This window comes from Tauraco erythrolophus, chromosome 11 (genome assembly GCF_009769465.1).
Source record: "Tauraco erythrolophus isolate bTauEry1 chromosome 11, bTauEry1.pri, whole genome shotgun sequence".
NCBI classification, from domain to species: Eukaryota; Metazoa; Chordata; class Aves; order Musophagiformes; family Musophagidae; genus Tauraco; species Tauraco erythrolophus.
Window position 1 is genome coordinate 13,198,994 of NC_141475.1, and position 22,169 is coordinate 13,221,162.

General features: G+C 37.0%; 1 protein-coding gene across 2 annotated transcripts in view; it reads right to left on the bottom strand.

The window, feature by feature from the left end:
* The window catches only part of SLC9A9 (solute carrier family 9 member A9), a 204,946-nt gene that overhangs the window by 39,719 nt on the left and 143,058 nt on the right, over positions 1-22,169 (bottom strand). For both annotated transcript variants that reach the window (XM_086618199.1, XM_086618200.1), the window contains 2 exons: positions 15,660-15,708; positions 9,702-9,781 (listed from right to left, as the gene is read on the bottom strand). In XM_086618199.1, the coding sequence (XP_086474325.1) occupies positions 9,702-9,781; positions 15,660-15,708 (129 nt within the window). The remainder of the gene's footprint in view (positions 1-9,701; positions 9,782-15,659; positions 15,709-22,169) is intronic.

Sequence of the window (22,169 nt, forward strand, 5' to 3'; positions counted from 1 at the left end):
TCATCTTCTGGGCCTGTAGAAGACTATATAAATCTGAATCCTGTGTTTACTATGACTAAGTATATCACACTGTGCGAAGAAAGTCAGGATGGTAAGTTATGGCAAACAGCTTTCACTGAGAAGCCTACAAACATGTTCAGCTGGAAGAAATGGTGCTAGTTCTACAGGAAAAAAAACTCTGCTAGGATGGCTTGAATCTACAGAAATCCAGAGGTTCCGGAGTTCTAGGTCTATATTTATGAACAATAAAAGGCCACAGCCTTCATTTTTTAGAAGTGCTCTGTGGATATTTTTTTTTGGCATCTAATTTAAGAGACTGTTCCTATGGGCCCTCTAATTTGATTTCCATCATGCTTGTAGTATAGTGGAAGATGAAAGAAAGCCTTTGTCTCCTCTGTTCAGGAATTTGCATGCTCTAACAATAGTTAAAGTGAACTCATAAGGTGTGATAATCTGCTGCAACACCTCATGCAAACTTGTAGTCAGCCCTAAATCCCTATTTTCATTCTTCTGACTTATCCTCTCTGCCTTCCCTTCACATCCCCTTGAGAAGTGCTGAATTAAGAACTGGTACCGATTGGTTGATTCACAATATAGTTGAGCATGTGACGATGCACGTGTTCTAGTGAATCAGGCACCTATTTCAATATCAGAAAATAGAAAACAGCTCTTGAGTTTCTCTGCCAAGAATTGCGTTATTTTGAATCACTGATTGCCAGAGTGTTCTTAAAATTAGAGCCAAACATTTTTTTTTTCCCCTCGCATATTTGCTTCAGCCTTATTGGTGCTTTTGTGTTAGTGTGCTAAAATAGCTGAAGTTAACTGAACGCTATCATAACCAACACAAACTAAAGATACCAACAGTGTTGTTTTTTCCAGAGCAACCACCTAGAACGGGAAAAATGCCAATATACAGATTAAGCTTCCAAATGAGACCTGTATTGAGGATCTCATCCACACCCACTGAAGGCACTGGAACATGTCAGTGATTTTAAGGGTTTTGCATCTAGATACTAATTTTCTGTAAAAGAGTTCAATTCAAGAATATTTTCTAATTGCAAAACATTAATATGCCCTTTGGCGTTCCTAGTAATAATATTACTGAATTTCTTTAGTCTTACAGCTTTTACAGGAATAGCATTGTAATTTAACATTAGTAACAGACCCTTCCTAGGCACTATTACCAATTTCTTGGTTAGCTGATGTTATAATTAGCAGTATCTTGCTGTGACAATTGCTGCTGTAAAAAAAGTGCCATTTATAGATGCTATTACATATGCAGCATGTGCAGTATTTACATCTGAACATTCCGATATGTGCTGAGTGACTGGAAGGGCAACAGTGAAAGACACACATGCAGAAGAACATTTAAAACCACTTTTGATGTAGTGCAAAGTAACTTTTTTGCATATATGGGGCTGTAAATGAAACAATAAGAGGCCTGAAAGAAGGTTTTATGTTAGGCTTGATTAAATCTGTGTTATAAGTTTCTGTTACTCTTACATCATACTTAAGTTTCCTGAGTGCTGTTAGGTATTGTCAGTCAGTGAACTATGATTTTTGTGCTTGAGTGGACTAATACAAGCCTAGGCTTCTGCATGTTTATATGTTCAGGCTACAGTATGCTGTAATAATAAAGTGAGAAGGGGAGGAAAAATAAAGCTAAACGGAAAATTGTCACACGGAATAATAAATAATACTTATCAGTAAAATCAGATACTAAGAGAGCCTGACCTATGTTTTTATTGAGGTCAATAAAATGTGAGTTCCACTTACTTCACTAGGCTTTAGATCAACTCTTTAAGTTCTGTATTTTGATTTGACAGGTATTGTAACAGGCAGCAATGCAGGTAGAAGTAAGCTGCAGAACTGGATGGTGTGGGGTTTCTTTAAATGTAGCAATTTTTCTAGTTGTGACTCTTGTTCATGCCAGAACTCTTGGTTCTTGGTCAATAGCTATTAATATAGCACCTCTGTATAAAATAAGCCTATAAGAGGAATCTTCTGTAATTAGTTCTGTCTTGGTAGTGTATGTACTGAATTTCTCTTATGCTAGAGGGTAAATCTTGATGCAGTTTAGTTTTAACATGCTAAAGATGGTGGCTTCATACAGCTAAAAATAACTGTAATAATTTAAGAGAAAAAATGAAACACTTCTGTAAACTGGATTGCCTGGCTGAGGCCTTGGTTGGATGAAATGCAATGTGCTCTCGGTGGTACTTATAAGCATCCACTTGTCGTATAGCTGCAGAAATAGTCCTTGGTAAACTGGGAGGAATGGCTCAGATATTTCAGCTCTTGGGTGTAGTGGAACTGTCCCTCAGGTCAGGGAAGCTCTCTGCTCACCCACAAGCAGAGGCGAAGCACGTAGTTGTGCTTTGCAGAGAAAGGGGCTTCTTTAATGCCAGCTGCTAAAACATACTGAGAGAATTAGTCATACCTAGTCAAAAATTTTCAGATGTATTATCTCAGTGTCTAAAGCACAGGTTTGCTGAAACAACAAAAAAAGTTTCAGCAGCATTGTAGACAGAAGCTTTACTCGTTTCCTGTCCCCTTCCCCTGTACTGCCCTGGCTCCAGCAAACCATGTGGGGAAGGCACATTAACGACTTCTGCAGAGAGCCCACCAAAAGCCAGATTTTAGAGCTCTAGAGGCTTTTGTTCCACTTCTCTACTCTTTTGTCAACTTTCTGACCTACTTTGTGGACTGCCAGACTCTTATGCAGCTGATGAGCCTCGAAAACATTTCAGAAATACTGCAGAGAGGGGAAAAAACCTATTCTCCACTTTTAAAATGAGCTGTGGAGTTGTTTTATACTGGAGAGATTAACATGCTATATTTCTTCTATGAGCAATTTTATTCTTAAATTTTAGAATTCCTTGCAGGATGAGGATTGTAGTTTCTAGCTCTTGCAGATTTTAACGCATTTTAATATATTTTTACATGAAAGAAAGTGACATGGTTGCATAGTCCCATGCATTTATATTGAGACCACTGGGGTTTGTGATGTTGTCTTTATATTCATTTGTGATCCTTGTTTATCAGAAATTGAGAGAACCCCTTGAACAGCACAAACGAAAGGTATGCTATGTCCAATGAGCTGGGATGTCAAATAGAAAAGCTGGTGATTCTACACCTAGTTGTCAAGAATAAGCTGTAGGCCAGGTTCTTAGATACCATGCAAAACTCTTACGAAAATCAATGACCATTTGACGCAAAGAACAGAAAATAGAACCTGGCCCAGCATGTCTCCAATGGATGATAACAAGGATTCAGTAACAGCTTACAAAATGTATGGTGTTTTTTGTTGTAGACTTCAATGTGAAAAGAGATTTACAGTAAAGCACTTCCCTTTTTCTCACATTGCAATAATAATGGCATGCTCTACGTCTCCACTTGTCCCATGCCTGCACTGTTTAACCATTATTTTGAATATTGATTTTTTTTTTTTTTTTTTTAGGTCCCATAAAGTTTCTCCTGTGTGTGTCTATTTCTTCTTTTAAAGGCAAATGCACTGCATACTATTCTGAATGCTTTAAAGAAATCAAGAAATGTGATCTAATGGCCTTGCTACCAGTGAAGTAAAACCTTTGGCAAAAAATATCCTCTTTGAGAATGACTTATTTTTTGTATTATTTTACATAACTATGAGAGGTAAAATTAGACTAAGAAGAAGAATCTGATCTTTCTATTGTCTTCCCTTGTCAGTTCCTCTTCTCCATAACCTCACTTTTTTTTTTTGTTTTTTAAAGATGTAAATAGACCTTTCTGCAATGTGCTGTATCTTAGCGTCAAGATGAAAAAAATCTAAACTGTAAAATTTTCAAACTTTATCTCATTTTGATTATATTTTGTGGAACAAAAATTCCTGTGGCTTCCTTTTTCCTTCAGGACCATGGTGGGGAAAGGGTGTGTTCAAAGACTTATATGTTGCAATAAGAATATCAAGAAACTATGACAAATAATCTTTACATATGTCTCTACGCAATTGAATGGTGAAAAAGATCATATGTCAAATATTCAAAAGAACCAGAGATTTTCTTATTTAACAGTTTGTATTTAACCTTGCATCCACACTTGTTACTTTAACTCATGTTTAGTAATTTTTTCTTGTAAAAAATACGTGGATGTGAATAAGATTTTCAAAGAATTGACGTGAGAGAAACTTTACAAATGAGAATGATTTTACTTGCATATTCAGTATGGAATTGTTTAAGAATTATTTATCCAGATTTCTTTTTTGTGAACGGAGGACAAACTGAGGTCACTTATTATTCTGGTTAATCATTAGCCATGTTTATTTATTAGGTTAATTTGCAGAGTTTCAACAATCTGGTGTCCTTGGAAAGGGTCAGGAAATAGCACCAAATCAGATCTTCTGATTATCTGTGCTGTAAAAAGAACAATGAGTTTTTCTAGATCACATGCTTGAAAATGTGTGTTGGAACGAGTTTTGAACCAAGTTCAGGTAATTGTTGCTAATGATAAAATACCTTCTGGAGACCTTGTAGTGCTTATGGTTTGTGGTTTTTTTTTTTTTTCAGCGTTTGAGCAAGTCTATGATATAGTCAGCTGCTCTTGTGTCATGTTCATGTTACGATATCCACTAACTAGGATCTGTGCTTTCCTATCAGCTTTTATTACGCTCTGCTTGTAACACCTGCAAAACTGGTTCTCGTGCTCTATTGGAATATATATGCTATGATGTCTGCCTTTCCTGTTAGCCAATTCTGCATTACTGTGCATGGGGTATCTGAATTTGCTTACGTTGCATTATCTGATACTTCTTTGATTCATAATTAGACTAAAGTGTCTGAGATAAGATGTCTCTTCTCTGTTTGAAAACTGCCTAGCAAAACAAAGTTCTGGTTGAAGACTAGGACACTGTGTGTTATTTTGCTGTTGTTCCTGGAGTCATAAAGAATACCAGATCAGAATATTAGTAATTAAGGAACCTTTTGTTCTGCTGCAGGTAAAAGAAAATAGTCTGCACATGCAAGCTTACAGCCTCTTGTCTTTTCCTTCCAAAGATGTCTGATATGTGGGTGACAAGTCATCCCATAAGGAAGATTTCAGCTGAAAACCACAAAACACAGAAGTCGTCTTTGTCATTTCACCCTGGAATGCACTTGTGCTTTTAGTAGCTTTTCCATTTTCTCACAGTACTTATCTTACTTCGTAGGCAGCCATTATGTCTGTTTTATCCAGATACAAAGCACAGGAGAAATAAAATGATAGGTACTCTGGTAAGTTAAGGAGGGTAAACTTTTTAAGTCTACAAATAATGCGATTCCTTTTGGCTGATTGATTTCAGGCAAGTGCAAAGGACACAAACCTTTTTTTAAACTGAAAGGAATGTATCGGAATGATGGATAACTGCAGTTCAGGTAGAAATGCTTTTAGAAGTTCCTTTATGGAGAATTAGCTCACTGTCCCAGACTCCTGCTTCTATTCAGTGTAACTGAATGTTAGTTCCTCAGATTGACAAGAAATCTGTAAAGGAGGAAAAAGCGCTCCTCTTCCTACTCTATTTGTGGCAGCATGCACATGAGCTGCTGGAAAAGCAAAGCTCTGTGCAAGTTACAGCTATGTTGCTATTTGGTAGCTCTAGCAGTATTGAGGATGCAGTAGGCCTGTCCTTGCAACACCTGTAATACCCGTGCTGGCCAGCTAGCAACCACCATCAGGTATCTCTTGCTCCGTCTCACCCCACAAGTGTTAGTGCTCTGGTCATGGCGTTTACTCCTGGAGGACCTCGTTACATGCAATCTCATCCTTGCCCCATTGCCAGAAAACACGTGATTAGACCTGGCTGCAGGTGGGCCCAAGGCCTGTGTCTTGCAACTCAGTGCTTAAGTGTTCAAAGAAACTTACCGTGCATTGAAGTCTTTGTTCCTCTTCCTTCCCTTCTTGCTTTCTTCTATTGTAATCTTGCATACCTTTTCCTGTTATGCGGTAACTATTTTTTCTCAATCTAAGTTGCAGTGTGCACTGTTAAAGTACATACCCTGCAACATAACATAGGCTTCTCCTTATGAAGATGGTGAGTGTTTATCGATGGAAACATCTTGGCATATACATTAGGCTCTCCTTTTTACATCTTCAGTTTCAGTTATTTTTGCACTTCTGTGCAAACTGTAGTGCAGCAACCCCAAATTCTCCTTTTCTTCTCAGTATACAGCATGAGAAGCCAGGAGAACAGTTTAGTCATCTTCCTGACTGATGCTACAGAAAAGCCAGCGAGAGCAAAAATTGCCCCCACATGGGGAAGTGAGAATTACACGAACACAGAGAGAGAAAGAAGCCTTAGTGAACAAAAAGCCGTGTATAAGATCATGTTAAACTGGAAATGACTGCAGGAGTTCAGTCTAAAGTGGCTGGAAAAGCAGGTGAAGATTGTTTGCAAGGCACTCATATTAATTTACTTTCATTTTTAGTGATAGATCGTAACTGGGAATACAGGCCTGTGTAGAGGAGAAATTCTAACTCTAGTCAGGTACACAATGTCTCGGGACTAGGCAGGCAAAAACCAGTGATGTTTGCTGAAGTAAGCAAACAAAGAGTTTTGGGACTGAGCATAAGTTAAAAGCAAATTGCTACTAGCTGGGAGCAAAGTTCTAATTTTGTTGTGGGATGCTCTGGAATGGAATAACTTTGCTCACCACTTGTTTGAGCTCTGCCCTTATACACACAGGTTGTTGCCCTTTGCAGGACAAAATTTCCGCTTGCTTATTCATTTGTTAGCTAAATTTGGCTACGTCTGTGTTGAGAAAACACAAGCAACAATATAAAGCCATGTATATAGGGCTGGATTATAGATCTTGTTTTCTTTCCCTGATAAATTCTTGAAATACCTTTGTTTATTCCTTCACTTTTCCACTAGCCTTAAGGAGGATATTACAGCTTCAGATGGTAATACACTGTAAGCTGTAAAAACAAAAGTTGAAATAAATTCACTGGAATTTTCCCACTGTCAGATAACAAGTATTTTAGTTTGCATTTTCCTTGTTTAAATTATTGAGATGAAAATCCAAGAGGATACCTCTAAATATTTAAATCATCTCTTCTTCATTTTTATTATTCCAATATTAACATTTCTTAGCCTAGATTTTAGAGAATGGTATGTTAGGTGTCAATACCTGATTCAAAGATACTTGCGTAAAGAAAACAACCTTTATTGAACCCAGCTGGCTTTGGATCAGGCTCCTACTGTTTCTTTCAGAATAAAAATAGAATTTGATTCTCAATCAGAATTTCAGGGTTTTTTTTGTATAGTTCTCCCCTAGCATGGCACATTGCCTAAGACTACTGAACTAAGTGGAAATCATTTATAAGGACAGCAAGGAACAGCACAACTTTTTTATTTCCTCAGTGATATTTCCTCCCTCTTGCTTTTCCCTTGTGAAATAAATAGGCATAAGAGATGTTATTGCCAGAAGAGTGGGTAGATTTGTGTTAATGCCTAAGAGCAAATGTCAAACTATAGAAATGTCACAGTCTTGTATGCTTTCGAAGTATATAAACAGATAGATTATTACTTTGCCATATCTTTTCAAAGAAAACTTTATATTGCATAATCCTCTATGCACTCTTGTATTGGGCACACATAGTATGTACATGACAATTTCTTCTAAATTTAGCAGCACAGCTTTGTAACATTAGGCAGGGAAAGGCAAAAGAAAGCTTGGGTGGATAATTTCTCTCTCCCTGAAAAGAATGTCTTTCAGAAATAGTCATACCAAAGAAATGCTCAAAGAGGTGAGTCACAGCATTAGTGGGTTGAACCATTATTCTGTGCAGGTATATGTTTTCAGGATTAGTAAAATGTAGAAGTATTATTTGTAATAAAAATATATTTTAGAATAATGGCAAGACTATAATCCCTGCAAATCTAAAATCTAAAAAAAGTTTGACTTAACTAGGAGATGGACATTTATGAATAAATTTGTTCTAAGAATATATTTTTTAAAATAGCTTAAAATATTTTCTTTAAACGCACAAGACACAAACCATACTTTCTAGAATAAAGCATCATATGCCCATATTCAAGATCTCTACCACACAATCTCTGGGAAGCGTTGCTTCTTGTGCATTCTACAGTCCTTTCATTTTGCAGGTACTGTTGTCTGACATTTTCATATTGATTTCTTTTTCCCTTCTGCCTCTGTTCCTTGTTTTCTAGCTCTACCCTTGTTGTCTTTCATGCCGTTTTTTAACTCATGCCTCTGTCCAGTTCTTGCCTTCTATATATTTTTTGCTTCCTCTCTTTTTTTTTTTTTTCCCTTCAGAGCAAATTTTCCCCCTGTTCCTTCTGACTTCTACTTTCTAAGATATACCAGAACCACAGGCTATTCCTTCTGAAGAAGGGGGACTGGGTGGTAAAGCTAGTTATGCTGGTATTCAGCATTAGCATTTAAACGTTTTCCCCCTTTATACAGCATTCTCCTGCTATTTATAAGTATTCTTGAAGAATTATCCTAGGGAAAGATTCTAATACTAAATGCTTTTTGGCCCTTAAAACTGCTCTAGTAGATGAATTTGGGCAATACATTCATTTTTAACCAAAAAGATGTTTTTTCCATCAAAAGTCTTCATATGAACTCTTTAAGGAAGCTGTATTCCCAGAGAGTTACATGTTATCATCAATACATTTTTATTTCATCCTAGTTTGCTGCAGGTGGTATCAGAAAAACATATGTAGCCTGAACGTTAATCTCTACTCAGTAGTGCAGGGTAATGGACCAATAGATGTGCTATTGAATAATGGAGGCTACTGGTAGAGCTTTGCCTGTTCAGCTCTTGAGCCAATATGCATGGAAATGCAGATGGGCTTCTCTTATATTCATTGTATATCTCCGTTAAGTCTTAGGGCATGATTGTTATTGTGGGATCTCGCTGATAGCTATGCACAGACTTTGCAGAGTCAGTTTAAAATGACAATAACTTAGAACGGTAGCTTTTACCATCTTTGCATGGGCATTAGTGACAACATGAGTGTCAGAGCGCATGTTCTACCTTGGCTTTGAGAGGTGTGTTGTTTTTTTTTAAAGAATAATTTATAAAAAAATCACTTATTTTCTTGAAATGCAAGAGACATGGAAACCAGACTTTCCAGAATAAAGCATCAGAAACCCATATTCAAGATCTCTACTATACATGTGTCAGTAGAAATGTGAATAGAAGCACAAAGACTCAAGAATCCAGGGAATAGGAAGTACAAGCTACACAGAAGTCTTAGGAGCTACATCTTCACAATGGGTGCAACTTTCTCTAAGAGGTGTGGGTAAACCAGTGTTGTCTCATTTTTACTTTCTCTTGGGTAGCTACTGCTTTCTGAATATGTGGGCAGACAGCAGCCCTTGGGCTGCTTCAGTCTTCCAACCTCCTGGTTTCCCAAAGAATTTACACTTTTATACATTATCTGATTAATAATTGGATTAGTTTTATGCTGGAATTTAAAAAAGATCAATTTAAATAAACCTATTGTCTATATACTACTGTAGGGTAGAGCTTCTTAGCTTGTTTTCACTCCTTATAGCCTCAATTTGGAATGTACTACCACTGCACTGCCCAGCTTTTCTAGATCTTCTGTTTGAACTTCCAAAATTTCTTCCCCTTACTAAACACATTAAAATATTTTGAAGGTGCCAGTTGTAATGCAACTATCATCTATGACTTATAAAAAAATAAAAAAAGGATACTTGTGGTCAAAGCCATACCAAATTCTGAACAGCCATGCACTCTCAGCTTTGGTCGTACTTTTATCCAAGTTAGATGCACTCTGGAAAATAAACAAATGAATAAAGTGAAAAGCATTTTAATAACAGAAGTAAAACATGAAGTTCTGAAATTAAAAGTACATGTCAAACCAAATTACAATTAATTGCACTTTTTTTTAAATTTAAAAAGCTTCTATGGCGCATGAATGTCATCTCTGAATCAGGTTAGGAGCACACTGGCTCATATGGCGCATTTCTCATTGCTATATACTCATTGGAAGAGTGCAGCATTTACTTTCATTAATGATTCCAATTTTTTTAAGCAGCTGAGAAGCACTGTATTCTGAGATCAATAAAATGATATTTTGATTTAATTGCCATTGTGGGATCACTTCAGTTTACTCTTACAAGATCAGATGCTATTTGTGTATGTCTAACAAAATGTCATTCCTCTTTCCAAGGGGAGAGGAACACGTCTTGAGTCAACAAGACTCAAAATGCTGCTTTCCATTCTTCAAACCAATACTTTTGTATGATGCACAGGTAGACGGATGGAGTGTCCCTTTACTCAGGGTCATAATTTGGAATAATACATTAGAAACAATCATCTGTACAAAGACAATTTGTTGTGCTTTGGGCATCACATCAGTACTAGCGTAAGAATTAGTAGCAGGATGGAATTAGGAATGGCATTGCCAGATCTCTAAGGATATTTCATTATTGTCTTATGTTTTGCTGCAAGTTAGATGTCTTTTCTTTATGCAATTTTAAACTAATTTTTCTATAGCTTATGTAATATTAAATTAAAAAATAATTTCCTGTTATACATTAATAAACATGTAAATTGGCTGATGATAATAATGTTAATGGTCTGATCCTCAAAACTGTAAGGTCTAGTTCCAAGCCAGCCTGTAGATGGGAACTTTTACACTGATTTCAGAGTCTTGAATAAGGTTATACAGAGACAGAAACCGTGTTGTAGCTGTTATGATTTTGCTAATGTGAAGGGTGGTCATAGTGAACTTAAGAACGCACCAAACAGGCCAAATGTTATTCATAGAATCATAGAATGGTTAAGGCTGGAAGGGACCTTCAAAGGTCATCTAGTCCAACCCCCCTGCAAGGAACAGGGATATCTCCAACTAGATCAGGTTGCTCAGGGCCTCGTCCAACCTGGCCTTGAACGTCTCCAGGGATGGAGCATCCACCACCTCTCTGGGACCTGTTCCAGTGTTCTACAACTCTCATGGTGAGAAACTTTTTCCTAATATCCAATCTGAATCTACCTCCCTCTATTTTAAAACCATTACCCCTTGTCCTATCACAACAGGCCCTCCTGAACAGCCTCTCCCCATCTTTCTTGTAGGCCCCCTTGAGGTACTGCAAGACCGCTATAAGGTCACCCCGGAGCCTCCTCTTCTCCAGGCTGAACAGCCCCAACTCTTTCAGCCTGTCCACATGGGAAAGGTGCTCCAGCCCTCTTATCATCTTCGTGGCCCTCCTCTGGACCCTTATTCTTGGGATCTGTTTCCTTGTTACTGAATTGAGTATTTTAGCAAATCTCCCTAGCAAATGGGGAGGAGGAAGATGATTGGTACTAATTCTTAACCGAGCAGCAGAACACTCTTATGTATTTTGGCAGGACAGATAAAGATTGGGAAAAGGATTGTAACATTCAAACAGGAAGCACAAGGTAACAGGCAGGTAAGGTCTATGTTAGATCAGAACAAGAACACAAAGAGGGTTAAGGACTAGGGTGGACAGGTATAGAGACGACAGAGAAGGACAGGCATGGAAATAAAAATATCATGGGATAAGCTGCAGCAAGCAGCCAATGAGTGCAAGTAGAGAAGGCTAATTAAAAGCACAGAGTCTATGTAATTGGCCTGTGTCCTTGGTTTGACTACTAATGTTTCCAGAAGCCATAGTGATGTTAGTTATTTTATCTTTCCAAACTCATTGTATATCTCGCTTCCTCTTGCATTCATGTTCCCATATAAAAGCAGTGGACAAAAAAGTACATCAGAGTACAATTTTGCCAGAATTTGCTGTCCCTGACCTGGACCTGCTTTTATTTCTTGCATTAATGTGTATTGCTGCTTTGCTTCATCCCTGCTCTGGTGGCCTGTAACCTCTGGCTTGATTGAGCAATGTGTTTGACAAGTGTTGCACCTTCTTCCATTTGTATATGAAACCTGTGTTTTGTTATCAGCTGTGATGCTAATGGGAATCTGAGTAGTTCTGTCATGCAGCTCCTGCATAAACAGTAGTCAAGGGATGGCAGGAGATATTGGTGTGAATGCTTTTGGGCTATTGCAGATTCTTGGATCCTATGATCTTAAAAAGTAACTTCACTTTTCCTTGCGGTTCAGAGAGGTAGAAGTAGGGGACACAGTCCATCACCTCTTCTGGACAATTTTCTCTCTGGGAAGCGAGAACGCCAATATTCCTTATCTCTTACTTGGGAATTACCCCTGTGGAGATTATTCTCATTAGTCACTTGCAATAAATTCACTAACCAGTTGGCAGATAAAACTGATGGCGAAAGTGTAAATAATTTCCTTATACTAATAAAGATACAGGAATGGTTAAATAAACCATGAACATTAGTTGGACGAAGAGGATATTGATAGGTGTTTTGTAGGCTATTTAGTTTTCTCCTGAGATCAATACTACATCTACAATACGTTTCCAAAATGCTTGTAAAAAATATATTCTTACACTTCAATAGAGATTAACATAGCAGAATTTGAGATACATAAACCATCTGAATAAAACATTCTATTGATTATCTTTGTTTATGGGGAATTAATTAGAAAGCCCACTGCCATAAAAACTTTAGCTGTTTTTTAATAGATTAACTTTGTAATTCTGCTTAGTGATTATGTATCCTGCATTCTGCTTATCAGAGTTAGCGTTTGTGTTTATACTCTGAATGTACATGCTATGGCACACTGCTTTTGTTTATTTACTATTTTCTATACAACAATATATATAATCTGTAGTATGTATTACGTAATTCGGTTCTTTCAGAACAGGTTTATAACAATCTATCAGTAAGTTCATGGATAAGAATATGAGGCTATTTATTTTTTCTGTTTATGCTTATGTTGTGATAGTGATTTGATGATAAACACCTTTAAAGAAAGGCAAGGCAGAACTGACACAAAGAAACTGAGAGACACTTCTGATGGATGAGGTCATGGTATGGTGAAGTCCAGATGTTAACTATAAATTAAAAGGCTCTACACTTTTGCTAGAGAAGGAGCCCTGGGTTTCAGGTCTTGTAACTGAAACTGGAATTTGCTGCTAGCTGTCAAAGTTCCTGGTTGAGCCAGTCCAGAATAGAGCATAACCAGAAGTCCTCAAACAACCATGTACATAGAAATCTTGACTAAATAAATTGAATTCCTTCAGAGAAAAGAAAACTGAATTTTGGAAGGGAAGGGAAGGAAAGAAGGGAGATCAAGATGAAGAGGTGGGAAAGGAAAAGGGTTATGCAGCCATATAGCTTCTATTGCCTCTGCTGTAGTATTCATGAGGTGAAAGGTGTTTAAGGCTCTTTCTACCTCTAAAAAATGCAGGTCAGGTTACAGATATAGTTCAAGAGGTTCCCACAGCAAGATACCCTGTGTCCTGGTAGTTGGAGTGGTCATCAGAGGAGATGGATGCAAATCTCTACAGCAGACCTTGTGGCTTCCCCATTCTGACTGAGTAGTCTGGTTGAGAAGGGAGGAACCTAAAGGCTTATTTTCAACTAATTTTTCTGTCTTTTAAACATCTTATTCTTGAGAATATATTTAGTTCATATTTTTGGTACAATTCCGAAGCTCCAATTAACAGCAATGAGAGTTGGCACATGGTTTAAAGTTCATATGGGCGAGAGCTTTAACTGACAGTTGGAGATACTGGCACTTGATACGTTATTTGTCCAGGGATATATGCAAGAAAACCAACTTCTTTCACTGTGAAGACACTAACATAGGAAGAAAATGAGAAGTAGGTAAACTAAATAAAAACTACATATTAGAAATGAAGGGAAAGAAAAAAGACAACAATAGGGAAGAAGAGGAATGAGAAAGAGATGAGATGAAAGAGAAAATTGAAAGAAACTGACATAAGCTTAATAACTGGTAGGTACTGAGTTAAAACAGAGGGCTACATACAGTGCAAGAAGTCTGAATTAATAAAAGATTAAGATACCAAATACAAAAAATTCAGACACATTAAAATAGAAAACAACAAGGGGAAAAAGAATAATCAGAGCCGCAAAACTGTCTTTCAAGGTAAAAACTTACTACTGTAAGGAATTCGGACTCGGACATGATAGGGCATGAAAAGTGTTATATTTATTTACACCTTCTGTGTTGTGTTGCTGAATTTTGTCAACAGAGATAGGTGTTAATTCACAGGGCACAGCTGGGACACTGGATGTGTTATCGTTATTCATAAACATGATTATTTTCACCTTTAATAAAAGAAGGAGAAAATTAGATGCCTATTGACTTCTGAAGAAATCAGGTTTTCAAAAAACATGCATTCAGTCAATCTTATACTGCATTCAACATTCTCTGATCTTTGATGATTCACGAGTGCTGCAAAGTGGAAAATTTCTGAAATGATCTGTCTTTAAAATCCAATCAAGAAGAGATTAAGATTAAGGTTCTGTGTTCTGGCCTTGGTCAGAATTTGGGGAGAGGAATTGCAAGAATTCCTACCAAGATGCTTAGGAGAGCGATATTAGTGAATAATGCCCTCACACTCAGAATAAATCAGTATCTTGGCATGGTGCAATGGAGTGTTGTGTTAGCCCTTTTAATTAGTGACTGATTTGTAAAACTAAGGATATGGTTAGATATAAATAATCTTATTTTTCCTTTTTTTTCCAAAGAAATATTAGGACAATTAGGCATCTGAATTCTATTCAGTTTCAAAGAAATTTGAGACCCTAAATGCCTTCAGATATGTGAAAATGTGTAAACGTTAAGGATACTCAGTATGTAAATCGTATTCAGTATGAATGATATATACTGAGTATATATCAAAATTCTGCCTAATGATATCTTTAATGTTTTTTCAAGTGAATGGAGTATCTTATTCATGTCTTTCCCTAACTTATTTCCTACATTTATATCACTGTTGAGTGATTTCAATTTCAGTTTCAGTTGTGCAGTCTGAAAGAGTGCATGAGATGGGATTACCTAGAAATAGGAACACAGTAATAGGCATTTTTTTTTTGCTTTGGCAACTTCTCAACTCCAGCATTGCTTCTCCCTAGTCCTACTGCTGTTCCACTTACCGTGCTGAAGCACATGTTATGTCTCTGTGTATTGACTCTTTGTAGAATTCTACTATTGTGGCAGGCAGTGCTGCATTTGAAACAATGCCATATATGTATGAAAAAAAAGGGAGGGTGACAGATGAGCAGCTGCAGCTCGTTAAATAGCCTCCTTTAGTTTAAAGTTTTCAAGTTCACAATGTAGTTGATTTCCATGTGAAAAATAACTGAAAAATATTTTCAGAAACCTGACCTACTAGAATTGAACATTACGCATTTTCCTTTTTCATTCTAGGGAATGAAACATTGTTTTGAGATGTCTCATTTCCATGAATGCAGCATTTGGAAGGTGATAAATATTTTGATTTATCAAGGCAATATTTCTATTTTGTTTATAAGATGCCTCAGGATATCTTTGCATGTGTTTATAATTTTCTTAAACTCTAATGTTTTTAGTTAAATACATTTATGAGTGCATGCACACTGAAAAATATATACATCTCCTCTCTTTGAACCTTGTCCAAGAAAGATACTTTGCAGCTTTTTATTGTCAACCTGCCCGTTTTAAATATTTTCAGCTATAATGCTATTTTTGACAAACATGATCTGCTAACAACTGAACAGTTTTTAATTCAGCATGTATGTCTAAAATCCTGACATACCTGGCTTGCAGCTTCTGTTTTCAGGTCTTCATCTGGATCTACGCCAACTCTGTTTAAAAACCCCAAAACAAAGACATACGGTAATGGTCTGATGTATATTAGAGAGCTTTGAGAGTAGAAGTGTTTCTCTTGTGCCACTCGTTTCCTGCTGGGTGAGAAATGCAAAGAAGACCTGGCAAAGCAATAAGATCATTTTTTTAATCAAGGAAGTTCTTAACATATTTTTAGGAAACTTGAGATTCTTTTGAACTGCCTCTCAACACCTGAGATTAGATCTTTACCCAGGCTCTGATCAATATCTGGGGAGAGGCAATCAAGTCATTAACCTCTGCTATGACATCCTTTATTACTGGCAGAAGAGAGGTGTTGAGGAGGAACTGGAGTTAGAGGGGTATGTGGAGGATAGGAGTGCAGGACACTGACATTTTGTTCTAGATAGCTTGTAGCATTTGGAAAGGGCTTTACTTGGTGCACCAAGGTACAGGGAAGCAAACCAGAGGGGAGAGGAGGTTGCAGTGGGTGATGTGCAAGACAATGAGAACCTAAGCAGCATTTTCCTAGAATGGACAGGAAAAAAATAAAATTTGCTGCTAATGGTGATGTAGTGGAGGAACTGACTTATTTTGAATATGGCTGATACTCAAAACTGAGGAGAAATGCAACTGAGAAGTGTTATGGGTTGAATGACAGAGGCCTGTGCTGATGTTCGGAGGAAGAAAGGAAGGAGAGTAGAGAGGGATGACGAACCTTCTTACCACCGGAATCTGAAGGCCACAGCTAGGGTGACGAGCAGCCCCTGAATGCCTCACAAGCTCCTGCATAGTATCATGTCTGCCAAGCTAACACAGAATTTACTGATGCAAATAAAATATACTCTTTCACTAGATGTTCATTTGAGGCTGCTGTAGTGTTTTTCTAACATTCTTCTTTCTGTAGTATATTTTTGCTTTTGGTAAGAATGCATTAAAATAAATTTTAAAATAAGATTTAATATTAACAATCACATACCTCAGCATTCTTTCCTGTAAATATGATGCACACACCCTTATTCAGTCAGAGACAACAACAGGAACTATATTCAAAGTAGGTGCTTTTTATATGTAAATACTGAACGGAAGAGAAAAGACATTTGTTTCTATCATAGCTCTTGAGCTTCAACAAATCTGAGTCCTTCAGGCATAAATATTTCTGGTGCTGACTCAACAAAGAGACAGAAAGAAGAGCTGTTTTTCCTTTTTTTTTTTTTATCCTGTTGTTCTTTAAATTGCTAGAAAAAGCTTCTGATGGCACTCATCTATTCATTAGTTTGGAGTAAAGCAAGTTAGGTATTTTCCATTTCATTAAAACGGAAACACTTACATGGAGAAAGAAGAAGAAATGTTACATTAGAGGATTAACCGTCTGTCTGACACTGGATTTGTTATTGTCACATACAGAACAGTGGTGTCTAGGGCCTTATCTGTGTTCGGCATTGTAAAACTAACCAACATGAGACAGCCCTGTGCCGCAGAGCGCACAGCATAACTACAGCGGGAGGTGAACGCTGAAACAATGGCATGAACGCAAGTGTGATGCTCCCAAACTCATAAAACAGGTCAGAATCAGAAAGAGAATCCCAGTCTTCTAAATGCAATTACATGCCCTGTTTATTAGACTTTGCTTATTTGCTATATGTGTTCACTAACAATGCTACTCGGCCAATACAGAAATACACCAGCAGTACAATAGTAAAGGGTCTGCACAGTTCTGGAAATAAAAAAATTCAAAGCATTTACACATGATAGGTACAGCTGAAAGGCTACAGCACAAACTTCCCCACGCTCTCTTCTTCTTAATGAGCTTCACTTGACCTCAAAGAATCAGTCTCCTGGGACAGAAGTAATTTAGCCTTCATGCAGTTCTGAACTTACGGGAGTTGAGGAACTGCCAGTTCTGACTGTGTGTGTTGGATTTGTGATGCGTTTCTTATAGAATGTGAAAAGACAACAGAAAACATTTCACCTAGGACTAAAAGGACCATAATAGCAAATGTGAAAAAGGGTAGGCAATGGGGCCAATAGGAACCAGAGTTTCTGGCTGTAATATTGTTTCCGTAATGGTAATATAGCTACTAACTAATCACATTGACAACAGGAATCTACTGGCATAGAAAAGAAATCGGGATTTACAGAGTTTTGCAGAGTTTGTGGTATGCTAAAGCTTCTCTATAATTTCTGTATAATTCCCAATTGTTATAGTTACAGAGATAGCTGTTTTGCCTTGTTTATTCTGCAATCAATTATTATAATATGGTACATATGAAGATATTCACATGAAATCTTAACAGGAGTACTGCATTTTAAGCTAGAAAAAAACAGCAGTAAAAGTCTAATGAAATCACATTTCTGTCTTAGATTTTTCACATGTGAAAAAGAAAAGAAGGCTTCTATGCCACATGAATGCCACAGAGCCTCAGCTGATGCTTTCCTTTAGTCTGTTCTCTACTCTTGTTTAAAAGACAGGGTCAGATGCCATTACTGTTTTTCTTGTGGAATAGCATCTTGCTACTGAAAACTAAAATCATAGAATCATAGAATGGTCAGGGTTGGAAGGGACCTCACAGATCATCTAGTTCCAACCCCCCTGCCATGGGCAGGGAAACCCTCCACTACACCAGGTTGCCCAAAGCCTCACCCAAACTGGCCTTGAACACCTCCAGAGATGGGGCATCCACAGCTTACCTTACCACCCTCAGAGTGAAAAATTTCTTCTGTATATCTAATCTAAATCTACCCTCTTTCAGTTTAAGGTGTAAGGTAAGTAAAAATGGCAATATAATCACTGGCCTTTCTGCCTCAACCTGCCCCCACTCTCCATAAACTGTTGTTGAAAAACACACAAAACCAGAAAATATCAAGGAAGGAATAAAATCATGTTTTGTCTTGAGTAAAAAAAAAATACATTGAAAAAATACCGAGTTAGAATTTTTAAGACTTTTTAGGAAGTTACAGAATTGTTCTGCAGTATATCAGCCACTGAACTGGGAAGAAACATGTCTAAGCAGAACATCTGATACATAAACTGAATAAATCTAACAGAAGAAAGTTGAAATTCCTTTTGAATTCCACTTACACACTGTTCAAAGAAGAGCACTTTGAACACTAGTGCCATAGGAAGAATTTGCTGTAAAATGGCATGGTCTAATATTACACTATAATCATAGAGTTAATAAAAACTAAAATAAACACACTAAAAAAATGCTTTGTGTGTATTTTCACATAACAAAATTAAATTTTTAGATGTCAAGCTCATCCTGCATGATGATGGCTCAAAACTGGGTTGAACTTCAGCATCACTAAGGAAAAGTTAATGAAATCACTGAGTACTAAAACAAATTTGGCTTACAGTTTCATGATTAGTGTGGACAGCACAATCTTACCAATTGATTTAAAGTCCCTTGGGAATAGGACCAGGTAATTCTTTGCATTCTATGGGAGAGTTTTTTTAATGCATTAAAATAGCAATGTATTTTTTGTAATAATTTGAACATTAGTGATTTTATTAAGCATGCACTAAGCAGACTCAGTTCAGCTGGTTCTGAAACTGAGGCTAATTATTTCATATGCAAACGTAGGCTTGGGAGCCTAACATCAAGCACCTAGCACTGAAAATCACGGTCTGCTGTAATTAACTCTGATATACTTGACATGAACTAGAATGCTATTTTTAAATTGCAAATGTTGAAAAAACAAAGCATAACAAATTATATGAGACAGTGAAGACAACTAAAATGACATATAGATATGCACTTCAAACTTACATCCTTGACTTCCTCAAAAGACCTGCTCGATCTAATGCTATTGCCACTAGAATTTGCAAACTTAAACTTTGTATAAATTACTGTGAAGACTTCTAACTCCATTGTTAATATTTGTATAAACATTTTTCCCCTTTTAACCTTCTCAGTTTTCCATTTCTGTCAGAGGATTTAATGGATGGTCAGAAAAAGATTTTCTTAGTAATTTTTCTCCTTTCTTGCTGTTAATTGTATCTCTTTTCTCCTATTATCTTGTTTTACTTTTTGCAGTCTCCCTTTTCCATCCTTCTGTCCCACCTTCCTGGTTGTTCTCTATTCCTTGTTCATTTCTTCTTGGCTTGTCTAAATATTTTATGCTTTTACTTCTGCCTTTCTATTTTTTCATCTTTTTATTCTATACATTAAACATTCAGGATGACTCCTCTTCCATAAAACCAAATGCAATGTCTTTTTAATATTGAAGTGGAGTTTTTCTACCCTATATATTTAGATAGGCTTTAGTAATGTCTTGAATTCAAATGCCATAGATAGTGTAGATGTTTACAATTCTGAAAGCTGTTCTGTTTTGTTTTTTGTGTGTTTTTGTTTTTAAATAGCTGGATCAAAACCTGAATTCAGAGTTTGTTCAAAGTTGGTGTATTCAAAATCTGGAAGAGAAGCTTGTGGCTTCAGCCAGACTCTAGCAATTAGACCTAAGCATTGCTAGGAACTGTGCATTAGTCTGCAGAAGTACCCTTTACAGTTGATGGTATTTAAATCCCCATGTGCTATCAAGTGCATAATTTTTTTTTTAGCAACAGTCAGAACCCATTTGGTAATAAGAGGAGGAATTTGTCACTGAATACAAAGCATTTGATAACATCTCTTCTTATGTGGTTTGAAATGAAAATGGATGGAAAGGTAAATCCCAAATTGTCAGGGGAACTAGTAGTAAGAAATACAAAACCAATCCATAGGAATACCAAGTAGTAAATCATTATTCAGGCATTGCAAACTTTTAATTCCCTCACTTTAAATCACCACAGAGACAACACTGTAGGATAAAATGTCTGGTTTCTACAGTGAAAATGCAGAAACACAGACTCGTGTCCTCACGAGGATCTAAGCATGTAGAGCAGAACTTTTGGTGTCTAATTCTTACAAGTTGATTCTCAGCCTTCTCTCAGTTTAGGTGCTATGAAATCTGTAAACAGAGACATTCTCTGAAATCTGAATTCTATTTACTGAAATTCTACTTCTGGGCCTGTATAGGCTTTCTGTATTTGCAGAAAGGAGCCTGGTTCATGCACGTTGAATCTTGCTTGCAGTCCCAGCATATACTCACACTGGTTATCTGTGCTCCAGATAAAGCAGCCAGGATTGCTTTTATTTGAAAACATGTCTTGAGAGCATGTAGTTGATTCCATCCCCTTTTTATTTAATGATGGGTCAATTCAAGTCCTGCAAAGAACTGGGAAGCCTGGTTTCATCAGGCACCTTGGACTGAGGTGATTCCACACCACACCTCTAAAAAGTGCCATAAATACTGGCCTGAGAATGATATCAGTGGGGGTGCTATCCACTCTCCTGCTGACATTGTCCTGTTGTACCAAACATCTTTCAGCTGCAAGCACCAATGCAGCCTCAAGAAACAGTTGTTTATGTGTGTGTTATATAATGCAGCTAATGATTTAATAAGCAAAACATCAGGCTTGGGAAAGTTTACAAAAGAACTGTCTCCTTATGTGAGTAACAATCTTCTCTGATCTAGGAGTGTGATGGTGAGTGTGTACCTGATGGAACATGTTACAGAGATATCAGATAAGGGTCAGAATTAGCTGTGTCTCCTGTACTTCCTTTTTTAGATCAGTGAGGAAACAAAGATAATTAAAGAGGTGAAAAGTGTGGCATCTCTTTCTGTTTCTGGCCTTGTACTATAAAATAGGGATAACATTTCCTCTATTCTATTGCTCATCTGTTTTGTGTATTTAGCTTGTAAGTGCACATCCTTGGTTATGTTTGTACAAGATCTAGCTTAGCAGAGCTATGATTTTGTTTAGAGCCCTAGGACTGCTGCTGTAAAATAATAACAATATTGGCTTCTTCACTTGTTGAAGGTTTTACTGGAAGAACTCACATTCTCAGTGCAATTGCCTCAGCCTTCCACTGGCTATCTCATTGTAACTAAAACAGTCTTTAAGCCTCAGCTTGTATCTCAAAAACTACACATACCAGGAAGGTTTTTTTGAGTAAGTGATTTATAACCCAATTTTTAAAGATGGCCATTAAATAGTATTTGCAACAGGAGTCTTGAATATTTTTGCATGAATAAATCTGAAGCTTGTAGCTATCCATCATCAGCATATTGCATTCAGTACAGAATTATTAACTGTAAAGACTAGAAACATGAACAAAATCCAAAAAAGATTGTTTCACCATCTCTAATAAATCATTACAATTGAAATTAAAAAACCTTCAGGATAAATAATGATTGCTCAGGCCATTATTCTTGTCCATGCGGCAATAAATGTGATGTGTATTCCTAACAAACTGACACCTAAATCTGCTTTTGCTTCTAGATTACTATATTGCTGCTGCATGTTGCTGTGGACTGATGCTGTCAAAAACATCTGTTTTTTTTATAGTAAAATATTTTGATTGACATAAACCACATGGAGAATTATGGCATGAGTATAGATCTTCAAAGTTCAGCTCAAGCTGGTTTTGTTAATAAA